This window comes from Nomascus leucogenys, chromosome 3 (genome assembly GCF_006542625.1).
Source record: "Nomascus leucogenys isolate Asia chromosome 3, Asia_NLE_v1, whole genome shotgun sequence".
Classification (NCBI taxonomy): domain Eukaryota; kingdom Metazoa; phylum Chordata; class Mammalia; order Primates; family Hylobatidae; genus Nomascus; species Nomascus leucogenys.
This window is the reverse complement of record NC_044383.1, coordinates 16,270,300-16,288,789: the sequence shown is the minus strand read 5'-3', so window position 1 is coordinate 16,288,789 and position 18,490 is coordinate 16,270,300. Positions and strand designations below refer to the sequence as shown.

Below are 18,490 nucleotides of genomic sequence, written 5' to 3'. Positions count from 1 at the left end.
CCTCCAGGATCCCCATACCCCAATTCCAAGATTCTAAGTATAACAAACCTAACCTGCCTATCCCTTGCTTCATAGAGTATAAGTTCCCAGAGTGGACTTATGGCCCCTGACAGGTATAATGAAAATACTGCAGAGACCACTTCTGTCTCCAATTGCCTGGAATTTTTAGAGTGTAGAACTACAGGTCTTTTAGGTCAGGCGTCTGGCGATTGCTCCAAATGACTGGTTAATAGCAAGTAATACTACATAGTTTTCAAACTAATAATCCTTAAAAACAGTAGGTTAAAACCATCTTATCTTTATGAAACAAGAAGTTAATATACTTGCACTTTGCTCTCTTTTAGGCTATTCTCATGGATCACAACTGCCCCATTAAAACAAAAATGTACACTCAGAATAATATCCAGTCATATCCGATAGGTGATGATGAAGAATCTGAAAGTGACTGAGATGAGACCCTCAAAAATCATCAAAGTGTTTAATTGTATAAAACAGTGTTTCCAGTGGCATGACTCATCCAGAACTGTCTTAGTCATACCATCCATCCCTGGTGAAAGAGTAAAACCAAAGGTTATTATTTCTTTTCCATGGTTATGGTCGATTGCCAACAGCCTTATAAAGAAAAAGCTTTTCTAGGGGTTTGTATAAATAGTGTTGAAACTTTATTTTATGTATTTAATTTTATTAAATATCATACAATATATTTTGATGAAATAGGTATTGTGTAAATCTATAAATATTTGAATCCAAACCAAATATAATTTTTTAACTTACATTAACATTTGGGCAAAAATCATATTGGTAATGAGTGTTTAAAGCACACATTATCTCTGAGACTCTTCCAACAAAGAGAAACTAGAATGAAGTCTCAAAAACAGAATCAAGTAAGACAGCATGTTATATAGTGACACTGAGTGAGTGTTATTTAACTTGTAGTTACTATCAATATATTTATGCGTTAAAGAGCTAGTTCTCTCAAGTGTAGAGGACAAGAACTTGTGTCACTTATCTTTTGAATCCATAAATCTTAGCTGGCATTAGTTTTCTATGTAATCACCTACCTAGAGAGAGTTGTAAATTATATGTTAACATGTTATCTGGTTGGCAGCAAACACTAAAGCCAATAAGGGAAAAACAGTAAATGTTCTGAAAGCAGAGAAAAGCAACCAAACATACTGTTATGAACTAAAAGCTTTCCCTTTAAGATGCATACCTGATTGTCTTACTGGATGAAGAAAATTGAGGGTACATGTACCTTATACTGTCAAGGTTGTTTAAACATGATAAGGTTAATCGCCATCTACTTCAAGTTTTAGAAAAGGAAACGAGGCTAAAAACAGCTGCTCTGACTTTAATATCTGACTATATCTTTGATCTGTTTGCAGATCATCCAAGTGTTTCCTAGGAATATATTTATTTTAGGTTGTCTGAAACTACTATTTTTTAGACACCTGAAAGTTGTTCACATCAATGTGAAGGCAAATTTTAAATGAAAATGAGGAATGAAATTATGTCTTGAATCATATATTAAGAAGTAAAAATAATAGTGATCAGGCAGAAAAGAAAAATGGAACATCTAAAAATGTATGTGCTAACTATATCATCCAGTGTGCAGTGTCGTGTATTTTTCTAAGCATGACAACATTGATGTGCCTTTTCAGTGTAACAGCAAATACTGTTAGTGAACATTGTCAATTTATGTCGTTTTGTTAAGAGATATGACTGGAGTGTGCAGTGTGGAATGTCTCTAATAATGCTTGTTAATCCTGCAGTTCTATAAACAAAAATTACTTAGTTTTGTTAAGCTAAGATTGTGTTTGTGTTGACTTCGACATCAAGGAGCAAAGAACTTTAGAACAAAGACTCCTCAATCTTGTGACTTTCTTATTCTCTAGGAAAGTAACACTTCCTTTGTTTCATGAAGCTTTTCTGTGGGGCTTCGATTATTTCAAGTCTGGTTTCTAAGTGCAGTGTGTTTGAAGCAAACAAACTTCCAACTCACTTACTTGGCATTGGGCAACTTGGCCAAGTCTGCTACTTTGGAAGATGGCTCTGGAGGAAACTCTCATATGGCTAAAAAGGCAGGCTAGTTTCTTACTTCTGCAGGGGTAGAGCCTTAAAAAAGAACGTGCTACAAATTGGTTCTCTTTGAGGGTTTCTGGTTCTCCCTGCCCCCAATACCATATACTTTATTGCAATTTTATTTTTGCCTTTAACGGCTCTGTGTCTTTCTGCAAGAAGGCCTGGCAAAGGTATGCCTGCTGTTGGTCCCTCGGGATAAGATAAAATAGAAATAAAACCTTCAGAACTGTTTTGGGAGCAAAAGATAGGTTGTACTTGGGGAAAAAAATTATAAGTTCTTTTATATGACTAATATTCTTGGTTAGCAAGACTGAAAAGAGGTGTTTTTTTAAAATGTACGTACCAGAACAAAGAACATACAGCTCTCTGAACATTTATTTTTTGAACAGAGGTGGTTTTTATGTTTGTACCTGGTAATACAGATACAAAAACTTTAATGAGGTAGCAATGAATATTCAACTGTTTGACTAAGTGCATCTGTCCACATTTTAGCAAGTTTACTTAATAAATCTTCTGAACCATGTTTTGTGCCTGTTCGTATTCCTTTATAAACCAAATGTTCTTGGAATAAAATACATAAGGTATCATTTTGACTGTGGATATTTAATTAAAAACTATTTTTCTGTGCTTGTAGACATCAGGTAAAAGCCACCCCAGGTTAGCTTGACCATACTTTTTTGGCTTTCCACAATTTATTTTAAATTGAGCTATGTAACTAGCCACATTCAAATGGAAAAAAAACAGTAAGTTATCCTTCCATCGATAAACATTGTTGTCCTGATGGTTGTCAACAAATAACCATATCTGATGAAAACAGCTGTAATATCCACCCATTTGACTTAATCCTGGGGGAGTTCGTAAAACCCTTGAAATCTGATACATTTTGAATGGTGTGCCCATGGGTATCTTCCCGCGGTGGAAGTCCACATCTTTAATCAGATCTTAAAAGGGGATCTATGGCCCAAAAGGAATTATGGGAACCTCTCCTTCTTTTTTTTGGTAAGAAAAGCAATTATGCCAATTTAGAAGTTGACAGTATTTTTAAAAGTAGGTATTTAAAATTTATTCACTTTTAGGGGACTTAAGATTTTATTATTTATCTTATTAGTAAGAGCCAAATATTTCCAAATTGCTTTAAAAAAACTCAGCTATACATTTAGAACTTGATAGTACCCCTCAAAATTTTTAGGTTGCGTTTTCTCCTCCCAGCATCACAAAATAGCCACTTACTTCAAGTACTTCTGATATTGAATATAAGGCTTGATATGAATATAGCCTATTATGATTGCTAATAATGCTAAAATGTTGCTCAGTTTGTCTAAACCATTAATTCAGCTAATACTAATGTAGAAAATATAACGTCTAATTACTAATACATAGCCAAAGAAAACCCATAAACTTGATAATCCATAAGAAAACAATAGTAAAAAAAATGTTTTGGGGCAGTCTGCAAAACAGCAATTTTGTTTAGGAAAAGTGGACTTTGTTATGCTTTTCTGCATGGCCAAATCATACCAGGAGATAATTCCATAGAGATGCAGCAATCACCTTTTTTAAAGATGTCATTAAATGAAGATATTCTTGTTTTCTGTGGTAGTCTTTATTATTATTTTTTAGCTATTGATACATAGCATGGCAGCAAGATTACATCAGTAATGTAATATAATACAGCTTTTTTCATTGAAGCTTTATACCTTACTATACTCTAGGCTATTTGGAGTGTTCCCCCACTTGCACTAAAGTACAACTATGATGTCTCCACTGCCTCTCCCAGTGAAATATAAAAATATTGCACTACATTACAGATATAGTTTACAAGTGTCATTAGCAGCATTACTGAGCTTTCTATAATTGTGGTCTACAGAGTTAAATACTTTTAAAACATGAGTAGATTCTTATAAAACCAAAGTTTTGCATTATTTCAACAGCTCTTTCAAATGCATCAGTTTCAGCAACATCCTTGGGTATCATGAAAATTTCCATGGTTTAATCAATAAACACCAGCTACTTACAAGTAGTCCAACTTCCAGGTTATCAATGTTATTTTTTATAATATCAATTGTGGTTACACACTGAGCAGATTGCTTCAAGTGTAAGTTATGGAACAATACTTTAGCTTTCAGGGAATTTGGTGTGTAAATTCTTCTATAGCAGTGTTCTTTTAAACTAAGATCACACGGCCGGGCACGGTGGCTCAAGCTTGTAATCCCAGCACTTTGGGAGGCCGAGGCGGGTGGATCACGAAGTCAGGAGATCGAGACCATCCTGGCTAACATGGTGAAACCCCGTCTCTACTAAAAATACAAAAAATTAGCCGCGCCTGTAGTCCCAGCTACTTGGGAGGCTGAGGCAGGAGAATGGCGTGAACCCGGGAGGCGGAGCTTGCAGTGAGCCGAGATCACGCAACTGCACTCCAGCCTGGGAGACAGCGAGACTCTGTCTCACAAAAAAACAAACAAAAAAAAGAGATCACGCTTAAATAAGTAATGAAGTATACTGAGTTTCTGTTATAAACTTGGCTAAGAAAGGTATTTAGTACCTGAAATTTTCACTTACTAAAGCAACAAAAGGCATGAGACTTGGCTATTGATTTTTAAAGTGGAATAACTTTTCTACCCTCAAAAATGTCTTTCTCACTCATATAAATAATGCCTTTTACTTGTATATCTTTTTACTGTTCAAAGCACTTTTGCAGTTATGCTATTGTTTCCCTCACAACAATACTGTGAGGGAGGTAAAGTACTATTATTCCCATTTTAGAGATGGGTCCTTTTGTAACTGCCTATGCTTGCACAGTTCATTAATGGAGGGGCTTGAACTTAAACTCTTTTATGGAGTCCTGGACTCTAGACCTGGGCCCCAATCCTTAATATTACACCATGCTTTTTCCTGCCAGCAATAAAAGCTGCTCCATCTAGTTTTAAACTCATGTCAGTTTCACTATATAGCAATCATCATAGCAGTTACCTACAAAGGGACAAACATATACTTGTCTATTTTATAGGTATATAACAGACCGAAACTATTAAGGTACCCCAACAACAGTCAAGCTTACTTGTTTTCCCTCAGTCATGTGTTACTGGGATCCGTAAAATGGACCCAGTGTGAGTATATCTTCATTTTCAGAGAACTGGTCCCAATTCCTATGTGTGAATACTGTCTATTTTTGTCATTCTTTTCTTAATGAATACTTACTACAGAAGTATTCAGAATGATCACCATTCCTTTACAACTGTAAGACGCCAAAGCAGTAAGTATATTTTGCATGATTCCTTTCCTTCACAGAATACTCCTACATGAAAATGTTCCTAAAATAAAACCAGCCCAAACTAGTTATCAACACAGTCATTTTAAAAAGAGTCCTCCAAAACTTTAAATACCCTTTCACATGCTTTATTTCCTATGGGAGAACTGATGAGGAAAATTATCATAAATGTTTAAACTTTTAATCATAAAATTTAAATTTCCATTTAAAAGGAAAGCATCAATATTTTAAAAGATTATATTTCAAAATGCTATGTTACTGTTTTTCAGTAATTAAGTCTTGTTATCCTCTCTACAAAATTCTTGACCAACTGCATTCTACATTTATTTCCTATTACATTGTCTTTCAATGTAAGCTCTTCAAATTAATCACCATTTTTACCATACAGCTGCACAAAAGCTTTAGAAAAAAATTTCACAGAAGCATCGAAAGCAAGCAATATATGTAAAAAAAATTTTTTTACTAAATCAGCATAACAGACTAAAGCTGCAGCATCTGCTTTCATGTTACATTTGGCAAAAAACAAAACAAAAAGCACCCCCAAGCCCCCAAAATAACAAAAATCTCAAGCAAGTAGAGACAATAAACTTCATAACACAAAAGAAAGATTCAAAACCTGTTCCCTCAGTGATTGCTGTTGTCAATTTCGGCATGCAGCAAATTTGTTATAACCATGATGGAAATGAAAATATTTTAAGAATCTAGACAGTATTCTATTTAACACTAATTCAAAAACCAAGAGGAAGGAAAATAACACAAGGGGACACCATACATACATAAACATGAAAAGTTAGCTTACATAATTACATAATTAGAAAAGTTAAATAATTTAGTAAAAATAAATTCCCAGTATAAACCCAAAAAAGCATAGCTATAAATGCAATCCAAAACAACCAATTAGTAAGCTGGTCATGTTTTTACTGGAAAACCACCTTTCTCATTTTTGTTCTTACACAAGCAAGTAACTGGAGAAGCAGGCCAGAGTGCGTAAGAGGATTTAAACATGGTTGTATCTGTGGTACTTTAGATGCAACTTTACCCCGTTCATTTGAAAGTTTAAATAGACCTGTCTGCTACACAGACTCAGATGGGCCAAATAAGTCATCTGATATGCTGCTGAATGGCTGAGAGTCTATTAGTTGGCTTATTTCATTATCAAGGTCTTCTTCTGTATCATCTGTGTACTTGCTTATTTTTTTGGAGTGCTGGTCTAAAGACAGACTTTCTAAAGTTTCTATATCTTCAATGCCTGCTCTGTAGTGGATCATAAGAAGTGTTAGAGCTTGTAGCCTTTCACCTGATTTAGCTAAGGCAGCAGAAAGAAGTGATTTTTTCCTTGTATCAGTTGTCTCTTTTTCTTCTCTAACAAGGGAATTATTGTGTTCCAACTCCTGATCAATTTCATTCTGTAGTTTATCCAACATGAACTCTAGTTTCTGGATCCTTTCCTCTGTAGGCAAGCCCCTGTACAGATCACGACCAATTTCTTTCACTGCAATGAAAACACTGTCATCCAGACCACCCTCTTTTCTCACTAACTTTATTCCTGTGCTGTTTCCCCGTTTAGAAGGACTGTTTGGACCACAGACCTCCGTGTCACTGCCTTCATTGTCTGACGTGTTGGGTGTGTGTTTTGGTGAAGGTTCTACGAGATCGGTTCCTGGTTCAGAAAGGCGAGTTTTGGAGACTTGACGCAAATTTAATAAACGAGAACTAGTATTGATAATATGCCTTGTCAAACCTGTTGTTTTATTGACTGACTTGCTAGCTTCAGCATCAACACGAGGAGGCAGGCCTAAGAGGGTTTCCTGTCCTTCCAGCCTAAGGTTTTTCAGGGTCCTGTCTATTCGCCTATCAGTTGCTCCACAAACAGAAGTCTCAGCTAGACACTTTTCTTGACACTTTTTATGGCAAACATAAGCACAAAACATACACTGGGAAGCTGCTTTAGTCCAAACTTTTTTCTTACAGTAGTCACACCATGTTGGGTTCTGGAACTGAGTATCCTGGAAACTGTGTTTGTTTTCTGTTAAACCCATTTGTCCAACAAATTGCTCCTCTTTAGGGAGAACAGAAACTTCTTCAACCAAATGGGGTTCTTTTTCTTTTTCTATGTTAGTAACTACATGGTGGTCTGATTCTCCTTCTTTCAAATATTTGAAGTGAATAGTAATGTCACCATAGCAAAATTTGTCATTGAATCCCTTTTGCATACTCAGATTGCGTAGTGCGGTTCTAGTGACTATAGCCTTAGGTGAGGGGGCTTCCAGTCTCAATTTGGAAAGGTATTCCATGTTTGATGTAGCTAGGCATCCTAAAGCCACATCTTCAAGTTTTAAACTAACATGCCCCAAACAGATGAGACCTCCCAACTTAAAAGGATCCCTGCACCATAATGCAATGTTTAAGTACCTGTGACAGGCTTCTATGTCAAACAAACAGGATGCTCTGGTTCTTGACCATTTTCCCAGCTTATTACGATAAAGTATTTCTGATGATTCCCATGTTTGACGGTCGTCTGAACTGTCCTTAGTAGGGCAGGAAGTTTCTGAAGTGACATCTTTGGCCACTTCTTGCTTTGCTAAAAATGGCTTAGATGCAGCTGCATCGTCTATGGGATCCACATTTTTTGCTTGCTTTTCAGCAGATTTATCTACAAGAGGCGGCGGCGGCACCTTCTCTGGCTTTTCAACAAGAACATCTGGTTCTGCCTGATTTGGAGCATCAGCGGAAGGCAAAGGAACTTTCACTTGTGGTCGTGGTGGCACAGGTGGTTTGAAAGTAGATCCTTGGGTTGGTTTTGACACTTGTGCTGGGTCTGTTATCTCAGAAGTTTTTAGGGGTGGAGGTTTATTTCCATCTTTGGACTGAATTTTTGGTGGTAGTGGGTGACTTCCTACAGCTAATTTACGGTTTAAAACTGGTGATATAGCTCCAAGGGGTTTAATAGAAAGTGTTGTTGGAGCACGTTTGGGACTATGACTTAATGATTGTGCCTCATCTTTGAACTCATTTTGTGCTCTGACATCACTTGCCAAGTCTTCAAATTCAGAATCCAGCTCTCTACTTTCAGTATCTACTGTCAACCCAGCAGCTTCCTCTTCATAACCCGATTGGCACGAGCTTGACAAAAAGTTTTCTTCCAACTGGCCAAAGTTATCTTGCAGCACTGCACCTTGATTACTCTGGCCAACAGGCCTTTCATAGTACACCAGGACTCGGTCACCAGCCTGCTTGATAAGCTTCAACACTTGCAGTGTTGATGTGATCTTCACACCTGGTTTAAGATTTTAAAGGGGAAAACATGTAAATTATTGCAATAGAAATTATATTTGTTAAATATATTTAATTAAATATATATAATTGCCATTACCTCTGGTTATTTAACTAATAGAAGAATAATAGGAAAACTCGACAAAATGTTATTTGGCTTTTGGATGAATCAGTGTGCTAATTCTCAAATCCTGAATGTGCTGATGTCCTGGAGATGTTTATCTTTTCAAACCAGATGATGACACAGGATCCCTAAAAGAGTGCCAGGATGCTAACTTCTAATTGCTTTCTATCTCTTCCTAGGTTAGATGATATCTCTCAGTTTGAACTGAAGAAGTGAACAGAGGGAGATCTATTTAAAGGATTCTATTAATGGCTAAATCAGACTTAGAGTGAGGGAAAGCTGTGATTCCATTGAAGGAAATTCTAAAATACTCCAGGGATTACAAGACATATGATGAAAGAGTCAAATTAAGAGACCAGTGCTTGAAAATAATATAGCAAAATACTATACTATGAATAACGTACTTTTAGAGATTCTTTTTATCAACCGTACCCATCACATTCATCTTTTTCAAAACCAGAAAGAACAAGTAAGGGATAAACTGCTTTAAAGTTAAACAAGTTGGTTACTATCTGCATCTGTAATATCTATGTTGTTTTTATTTTTCTTATTTTTAATTGTTACACATAGTTTAAAATTCAAAAGGTATAAAAAGATGTACAGTAAAAAATATTCTTTCCACCTCTGTCTCCCAGCCATATTGTCCCCTCCCTGACCTTAGTAGTCTCTAGTGTATGCTTCCATAGATATTCTAGGTGTGTTAGCACTTAAAGGTGCTACTTGTTTCCTGTCACTCTTCCCACACTCTCTAAAACAGCACTTGCCCAAGCTATCCCTTTATGTAGAACTTAGAGAAAGAATGAGAAGGCTCTTTGTTTTCCAAAGATCTTAGGGCCATCCTAAATCAATCTAAGTAACACCACCCCTTTCTCATAACTTGACTTCAGGGTTCCTCAACCTGTGTCCCCTCTTACTTCAGCTGTCTGGGAAGATCAGGCTTTAGACTCGGTCATCACTTGGAACTTGTCCATACCAAAGATCTTTCATTTTCAATTACTCTCTGATTACAAGCTCCTATTTTTCACCTCTTACAATCCTGTCTGCTCACTACTTTTAGGCATCTTCCCGGCCCAATCATTCCTCTTTTCTTCTCATGGTCCTGCTGGTCTCCTGATACCACTTACTCTTCTATTCAACCCTGTGTCTCAAGATTACAACGATGTTCTTACCAATATTTTATTTTCTTGTCCTCATGTTTTTTGATCCCCAGCTTTACTAGCCCCACTATTGCCCTTTCCTGCTCTTGAGCTTGCTGCTTGGATTTAGCATCAAGTTAGCCATCCATCTTTGGCAAGGTGTTCAGGGCTGCTTAGCATTCTTTTGATTGGTCTCTAAACAACTAAGTCTCTCAAACATCAGCTGCAAACCTTTCCTGTTTCCCTAAAGTCTACTCTCCCTACTCTCTTTCACTCTGTGCATGGTATCACCTTATTTGCCAAAAGGATCAATATGAAGCTACCTTTTCTCCCTACCAATCATTTTTAGTATTATCTTACTTCAGAGGAGAAAGTATCCCTCTATTTGTATACTTACTTTGGATCCAATCCTCCTATCTCCTTCCTGACTTTGCTCTATCAATTATCCTTGTACTTTTTCTTCCTTTAAAATTTTTCTTTTTCTTAGTTTCCACAACACTTTACACAATTGGTTCTGATCACCTCTCCTCTAGCTTCTTTTTCTCCACCTATACCACCTGCACCTTATATGCAACTGTTACCAAAGTTTGCCACTAGTTCTCTCACCCTTTTTTGCTCTCTCCCTGGTAAATTACAGCCACTCCAGTAGTTTCAAAAACTATCAACTTTTTCTTTGGTTTCCCTTCTTCTTCACTTTAGTTCTACATTCCCAACTACTGGACATCACCACCTGGACGTTCCTTTGGGACTAAATTTTCAGCAGAGCTAAAACCTTTCTTTGACTATCTCTCTGTCCTCACTACTATCAATCAACTTGCCACTCCCAGTTAACTCAATTTGAATCCTAGGGATATTTGACTCCCTAGAAACATTTAGCTGTCTACTGAAACTTGTGATTTCAGCCCATTTTCCTTCCCTGTTCAGATCCTCCTGATAACCGGCCTTCACTTTAGTAATAAACAGCCCTTAACTGCAATCTCTCACTCAGACCTTCCCTACTTTAAACACCAAACATATTGCTATGAAATTTTCCTAAAGCTTTGCCCCTTTAGCCTACAAACTTATCACATGGAAATTCAGAGCTTTCTAATATGGTGCTTCATTATTTATCTAGCCTTAAGTTCTACTACGTCCTTCTAACCACACTATGTCTCAGCAAAATTATAGTTTGACATATGCATAAATGAAAAATTAGTCCATCTAATGATCTACAGTAGGCAAAAACTTCAACTCAATCTGAACTCATTTTTTATGACTAAAAATCTGCCCTCGTCTCATCTATTCCTCAGTCATCAGGTGTTTTGTGGAGATGGCCATTGCAACTCTCTCTCAGGAATACACCATTCAAGTCTGGATTTTTCTTTTGGAATATTTCAAACACATTCAAAAGTTGAGGAAACAGTAAAATGAATTCCATTTTGAGCTTCAAATATAATATTTTGCCAATCTTATTTCAACTATCACCAATTATATACCCATATAAATGAATCAAAGCTATATAAAAATGTTTTGAAAAATATCTGTTGACATGGGCAAAGTTTACAACATGCTAAAAGAAAGACTATTACAAAAATGCAGTTTAGAAATTTTTGTTTCCTAAACAAAAATTGGGAAAGGCATATATTTATGTATAGAAAAAAACAAACAAACAAAAAAACAAAAAAAGAGACATACAAAAGCTTTTCTGTTATGTTCCAAGGTTTTTTTTTTTTTTTAAACAGTGAATGTGTATTGTATCTGCCCTTCATCTTAATAAATATTATTATTATTATTTGAGATGGAGTTTCGCTCTTGTTGCCCAGGCTGGAGTGAAATGGTATGATCTCAGCTCACTGCAACCTCTGCCTCCCAGGTTCGAGCAATTCTCCTGCCTCAGCCACCTGAGTAGCTGGGATTACAGGCGCCTGCCACCAAGCCCAGCTAATTTTTGTATTTTCAGTAGAGACGGGTTTCACCATGTTGGACAGGCTGGTCTCAAACTCCTGACCTCAGGTGATCCGCCCGCCTCGGCCTCCCAAAGTGCTGGGATTACAGGTGTGAGCCACTGAGCCTGGCCTATTGTTATTATAATTAACAAATGTTAGATGTCAAGGGATGACTTTTGCTTTTTCACTCTGTATACATTTATATCGCTTAGGTTAATTAATTTATTTTTGATAATAGGTATTTACTACTTGTGTAATTGAAACACAACCCCCAAAAAAGACTGAAAAAATTAATTTTATCCTGTAGCTAAAACCAAAATATTAAATGATATTAATATAATGAATGATGTCCATTTTATGCCTCCCTAAGTGTTTATGCATGAGCATCATCATTTAGGAGGAGTCCGTGAGAAATGAAGAATCTTGGGTCCCACTACAGGTCTCCTGATTCAGAATGCACATTTTAACATCAGGTCTGGGTGACTGGCATACATGGGAAACTTTGAGAAGCACTGCTTATGCCATGATCAGAGAGATTCTCATGTGAAAATATCAACTTAATTGGGCTCCCAGGTATGCAACTAAATAATTTTCATTATTTTATTGTCAAGATAGATTTGAATCAAAGGCAGAGTTTCTTTGATATGTAACCAAGGACAACTGCACCTTGATTTGGGAACTGTTCTTAGTTACTGTCCAAGCTGTGAAAGAAAATATCACATTGCCCTTTTCAGATCAACTGTGACCAACCATATGTTCAAGACATCTCTCAACAAGCCTAGAATAGATGGGACAGGTACTACAAAGGTTGAAAAGACTTGGACTTTCCCCCCACTGCTGTGCACAGTGAGTCCTACTGCTTAGACATTTATATACAAGCAAATAATCTGCTTTCTTCAGAGAGTTTTTACTGTTAACAATCCAAGTGATAGGAAGGCATGTAAGTGACACATTTTTCCACCCGTGATTTGGGCTGAATTCTGAGCAACAACATACTAACAAATGGCTGGCCATTTAGATGACACAGGATCACAGGACAGTTCAGATGTGCCCTCCTGGAAAAGGAATGTTGGTTCTTCTCCTGCTCATCATCTAGTGCTAAGTGATGGGGGCAGTAGTGCTAATACTACCAATTTTAGGTTCAGAGTAGCAATGGTGGTAGTCGTACAGAAAGATAACCTAACTGTTTATTTGCCCTTACTTTCACATTCCAGAAAAAACAGAGTAGTAGAAGGTGGGAAGGGAAGGATTAGAGTGGTTATATAAAAGTGGTCTAAACAAAGTATTTTAAAGATTTATACACTAGAACTAAAATGGCATGTATGTTTTAAATGTATTTTGAAGGCCTCCTTTGAATTTTTATTTATAATAAAGTTTATTACTTTATTTCCATTATAAAAGTAACATGCATATTATAGAAATAAGGAAAAAGGAAGAGAGGAAAAACCTCACACCTACTTTGTAGTTTATCTGTAAAGGTAAAGTATAATGCATATTAGCATAACTACCTCCAATGGCGATAAGTCGATCTCCCCGCTGTAGATCTGCAATTGCAGCAGGCGAGTTTGGAGCCACAGTTTCAATGATGACGTGCCCAGCATACCCATCAGTTGACTGGACAAGACGAAGTGTAAGTCCAACACTTTGTAAATTTCCTTTTATTAATTCAACCTTTGATAAAGGGAAAAAAACGAAAACTGATTCAATGGATTCCTAGTAACAGAGGAAGAAAACAGTAACAGACTGTTATGTGCAGAGAGCACCATGGATGATGCTGACTTTTCTATCATGGTGACTATTATTAAAGACAAAGGAAGGAGAAAATCTTTACTATAACAATATAAATTAACTATCCTTAGACTACACATTTAAATCATCAAAAAAATTAAACACTTTATCTTCAATGTGTTTTATTATTACTCCTTGCTCCATGCTCATTGTAGAAAATTGGGAAATAAACAGAAAGGCAAAATAAAAAGAAAACCACTCCTAATTATACAATCTAGAACTATTCTATATATTTTCTAATATATATTTAACACAAAATTGAGATTTGTCTCAATAAAACTGAGACATTACAGTAGTCAATACAATTATAATCATGAATATAATTCTGAATCTTGCTTTTTACAAATATAATGAAAATGATCTATGTCATTCATTATATGTGCTTTGGAAACTCCATTTTGTATGGTTTTTTTTTTTTTTTTTTGAGACAGGGTCTCACTCTGTCACCTAGGCTGGAATGCAGTGGCACAATCCTGGCTCACTGCAACCTCCACCTCCCAGGCGCAAGTGATTCTCTCACCTCAGCCTCCCAAGCAGCTGGGACTATAGGCGTGCACCACTACGCCTGGCAAATTTTTGTATTTTTTGTGTAGAGATTGGGTTTCACCACTGTTGCCCAGGCTGGTCTCAAACTCCTGGGCTCAAATGATCCGCCCACCTCAGCCTCCCAAAGTGCTAGGATTAAGGGCGTGAGCCATCACACCCGGCCAGTGTATTCTTCAAGTTTCTTTTTTGGGAAGAGGCAAAGGAAAAAGAGTTTACATTTATACTTTATTAAGAGTTATCGGCCGGGCGCGGTGGTTCACGCCTGTAATCCCAGCACCTGGGAGGCTGAGGTGGGCGGATCAGGAGGTCAGGAGGTTAAGACCATCCTGGCTAACACGGTGAAACCCCATCTCTACTAAAAATACAAAAAATTAGCCAGGCGTGGTGGCAGTGCCTGTAGTCCCAACTACTAGGGAGGCTGAGGCAGGAGAATGGCATGAACCCGGAGGCGGAGGTTGGAGTGAGCTGAGATCGCACCACTGCACTCCAGCCCCGGCAACAAAGCGAGACTCCACCTCAGAAAAAAAAAAAAAGAGTTATCATGTGATGGGGATGGTGGTGCACATCTGTAATCGCAGCTACTAAGGAGGGCTGAGGTGGGAGGACCATTTGAGCCCAGGAGTTCAAGACCAACCTGGGCAACATAGTGAGACCCCATCTTTATTTAAAAAAAAAAGTTGCATTGTTAATGAGATGTCCTATTCTAACCCATCAAGGTCATTTTGTTTTCTAAATAAACCTGCCATCCAATTTTCAGGAATGTGGATACCAGATTAACATCATCTGTGAATTAATAACAATATCATCATGCTATTTGTCCTCATTCAAACAACTGATTTAAAAAAAAAAAAAAAACAGGCAGAGTGCTACATCCCAGCTGTTGACAAGAATTCAGTTAGTGTTTATGGCGCTCAATTACAAATCAGTCTAATTGTATTATTCTCCAGTCCACATTTCTTAAGTCCTGTTCTTCAAGATCTCATGAGGGACTTTGCCAAATACCCTAATATCCAAATATATCACTGGCTGCACTGCTTTAATATATAAATCCCACTTGGACAGAAATTCAATTTTCCTACCTAATGATATTGGCTGGTAAAAGAACTCTCACTGGAAGTTGCTCTTTAATTTGGGTATTAACAAATTTTGTAAAGTTATTTTATTTTATTTTATTTTTTGAGACGGAGTCTTGCTCTTTCACCCAGGCTGGAGTGCAGTGGCGCGGTCTCGGCTCACTGCAAGCTCCACCTCCCGGGTTCACGCCATTCTCCTGCCTCAGCCTCTCCGAGTAGCTGGGACTACAGGCGCCCGCCACCACGCCCGGCTAATTTTTTGTATTTTTAGTAGAGACGGGGTTTCACCGTGGTCTCGATCTCCTGACCTCGTGATCCGCCCGCCTCGGCCTCCCAGAGTGCTGGGATTACAAGCGTGAGCCACCAAAATCTTAATCATACTGTGCTCAAGAAATGGGATATGTGGTCAAGTTCTGAATTACCTAAAGGTTTACAAAACACAAAGCCCCTCCAAAACACGTAATTTGTGTTTAAATCTCCCAAGACATTTGTCCAATCCCTGCCTTATGACACAGCAATTAATCACCTTACAATGTAAAGTGCTGTACACAATTAAGGCTTTTAACAAAACCCTTAACAACATATTCTCTCAAATCCAGGAACATAAATATATTCTTAATATACAGATTGCCAAAGCTGAAATTTAGAATGTTAAGTTTTTCTAATTGCAGGAAGCTAATGATAGCAAATGGGTACAAAACCTAAACAGTGTAAGTCAGAGTACTGTAAAGTTTAAAAATTAACACCTGCATTTGGAATGTGTTTTTTTTGTTATTTACTCTGCTTTTAAAAGTAGAATGGAGATTCAGGGGTAGGATTAGGAAGTGAATTGAGGCTAGTGTAAGGTATTAGTGTAATTTAGTTTCTTAATTTATTTTCTATCTATAAATCGTATCTTTCCCTTTGATACCTGAAGTAAACATTCCAGATGCAAAAAAAAAAAAAAAAAAAAGATAAGGTTTTCAGTAGCAATAATTAGGGCCAATATTACATTACCTCACTTTCTCCCCAATTTTTACTGATTATTAGTAAATACTCTTAATTTCAAGTATATACAGGGAATGGAACATAAGACACTGTTTCTTTTACTAGTTTGTTAAAAGCTGGTTTTTGTTTCCTTTTAAGCCTGCACACCACTGACCTAATTTTAGATTATAATTTCAGCATTCCCTGAAATGAAAATTATCACCTTAATTAAGTTCTGACATGATTCAGAAGTTTCAGAATATAAAAACACCTCTTAATTAAAAGCCTGGCAAAACAAAGCATTTTAAAATGAGTATTTCACAAAAACATTGTTATTTTAATATAAAATTTAAGATAAGGTTCAGGACCATCCAATGATACATAACTTTTGGAACAAAACTGATTTTCCACTAGGGTAAAACTATTATTTTAAAACCAGAATAGTAAAATAATATATAATATATAATTCTCTCCCATATGTATGCATCTATATTTTAAAATTATTTATGACTATTGGATATGCCTGGCACTATAAAACATATGCCAAAATAGAACTTTTAAAATGACAATGTAAAAAATAAACATAATAGAAACTCTAAATATTTTTCCTGTATATGGTGAAGCATGCTGTGGCTTCAACATGCATTCCCTGGAATATAGTATCACCTGAGAGGGTTTGGCTTTTAAGATTTTATTACAGAAAATTTCCAATATTGACAAAAGTACAGAGAACAGTAAATTTAACTCAGGGTTAGACCATAAAACATGGTAACAAATTCCTCCTATCCTTATAAGCATGTCTCTTTGCAATGTAACTTTACTAAAGCTGCTGCTAGAGGTATAACTTGGTTTCTTCATCCCTCTCTCAGCAACCAATATAACTAGAAAAAAATAAGTGGAGGCACAGGCAACCTCAACATCATCAACCTTGATTTAACTGACACTTATAGAACATTATACTCAACAATGGCAAAACACATTCTTTTCAAGTGTACATGGTAAGTTCACCAGGATGTAGAAGGTCATGAAACAAGTATCAATAATTTTAAAAAGACAGAACTCTTACAAAGCATGTTTTCTGACCATAATGGAATTAAATTACAAATTAGTAACTAGGAAAACCCCAAATATCTGGAGAGCAAAACAACATACTTCTAAATAATTCATGAGTTAAAGAAAAAAATCACAAGAGAAACCCAAAAATATTTCAAATGAAATGATGAAAATGCAACCAATCAGAATTTGTGGGATGCAACTAAAGTAGTGTTTTAGAGGAAATTTATAGTTTTAAATGCCTATATAGGGGGGAAAATCTAAAATTAGTGACCTAAGTCCCCATTTTAAGAAATTAAACCCCAAAGTAGAAGCAAAGAAATAATAAAGAACAGAAACCAATGAAACAGATAAATAATAGAGAAATCAATAAAAGCTGACTCAATAAAATGACCAATAAAACTGGTAAGCCTATAGGCTAAACTGATCAAGAAACAAGAGAGAAGACACATATTACCAAAATAAATGGCTATTACCAAAAAGACAAAAAAAATAACAAATATTGGCAAGGATGTGGAAGAAGAGGAACTCTTATACACTGTTAGTGGGAAAGTAGATTAGTTACAGCTATTATGAAAAACAGTACAGAGGTTCCTCAAAAATTTAAAAATAGAACTAGCAACGATCCAATAATCCCACTATTGGGTATATAGTCAAAGAAAATGAAATTGGTATGATGAAGATATACTTGCACTTCCTTGATTATTGCAGTACTATTCACGAGAGCCAAGCTATGGAATCAACCTAAGAGTCCATCAATGGATAAATGGATAAAAAATGTGTGGTATACAAACACAGTGGACTACTACTCAGCCACAAAAACAAAACCCCAGAGAAAACCCTGTCATTTATGACAACATGGATGAACCCGGAGGACATTATGTTAAGTGAAATAAGCCAGGCAGAGAAGGACAAATACTGTATGATCTCACTCATATGTGGAATCTAAAAAACTTGATCTCATAGAAATAGAGGTAGAAGAGTGGTTACCAGAGGCTAGGGAGAATAGCGGGAGTGGGGAGATCAGAAGTGGCTATAAAAAGTTACAGTTAGGAGGTATAAGTTCTGATGTTCTATTGCACAACAGGGTAAACTATAGTTAATAATGTATTGTATATTCCAAAATAGCTGGAAGAGATTATTTTTAATATTTTCACCACAAAGAAATGTTTGCAGTGATGGCTATGCTAGTTATCCTGATTTGATCACTTGAGCTGGGAAGGTGGAGGTTGCATTGAGCCATGACTGCACCACTACAC

The 18,490-nt window shown here is 36.5% G+C and overlaps 2 protein-coding genes across 3 annotated transcripts in view; one reads left to right on the top strand and one right to left on the bottom strand.

Annotated features, from left to right (window-relative positions):
- SLC18A2 (solute carrier family 18 member A2) overlaps positions 1–2,605 on the top strand; it is a 40,129-nt gene extending 37,524 nt beyond the window's left edge. Inside the window, exon 16 of the mRNA XM_003255006.4 lies at positions 345–2,605. Within this exon, the coding sequence (XP_003255054.1) occupies positions 345–449 (105 nt within the window). The 3' untranslated portion in view covers positions 450–2,605. The remainder of the gene's footprint in view (positions 1–344) is intronic.
- Positions 640–18,490, bottom strand: part of PDZD8 (PDZ domain containing 8) — a 107,828-nt gene continuing 89,977 nt past the window's right edge. Inside the window, exons 4-5 of one of the 2 annotated variants that reach the window (XM_003255007.4) lie at positions 13,314–13,476; positions 640–8,624 (exon numbers count right to left, since the gene is read on the bottom strand). In XM_003255007.4, coding sequence (XP_003255055.1) covers positions 6,421–8,624; positions 13,314–13,476 — 2,367 coding nt within the window. In that variant the 3' untranslated portion in view covers positions 640–6,420. The remainder of the gene's footprint in view (positions 8,625–13,313; positions 13,477–18,490) is intronic. The other variant, XM_030806506.1, reaches the window with a different exon arrangement.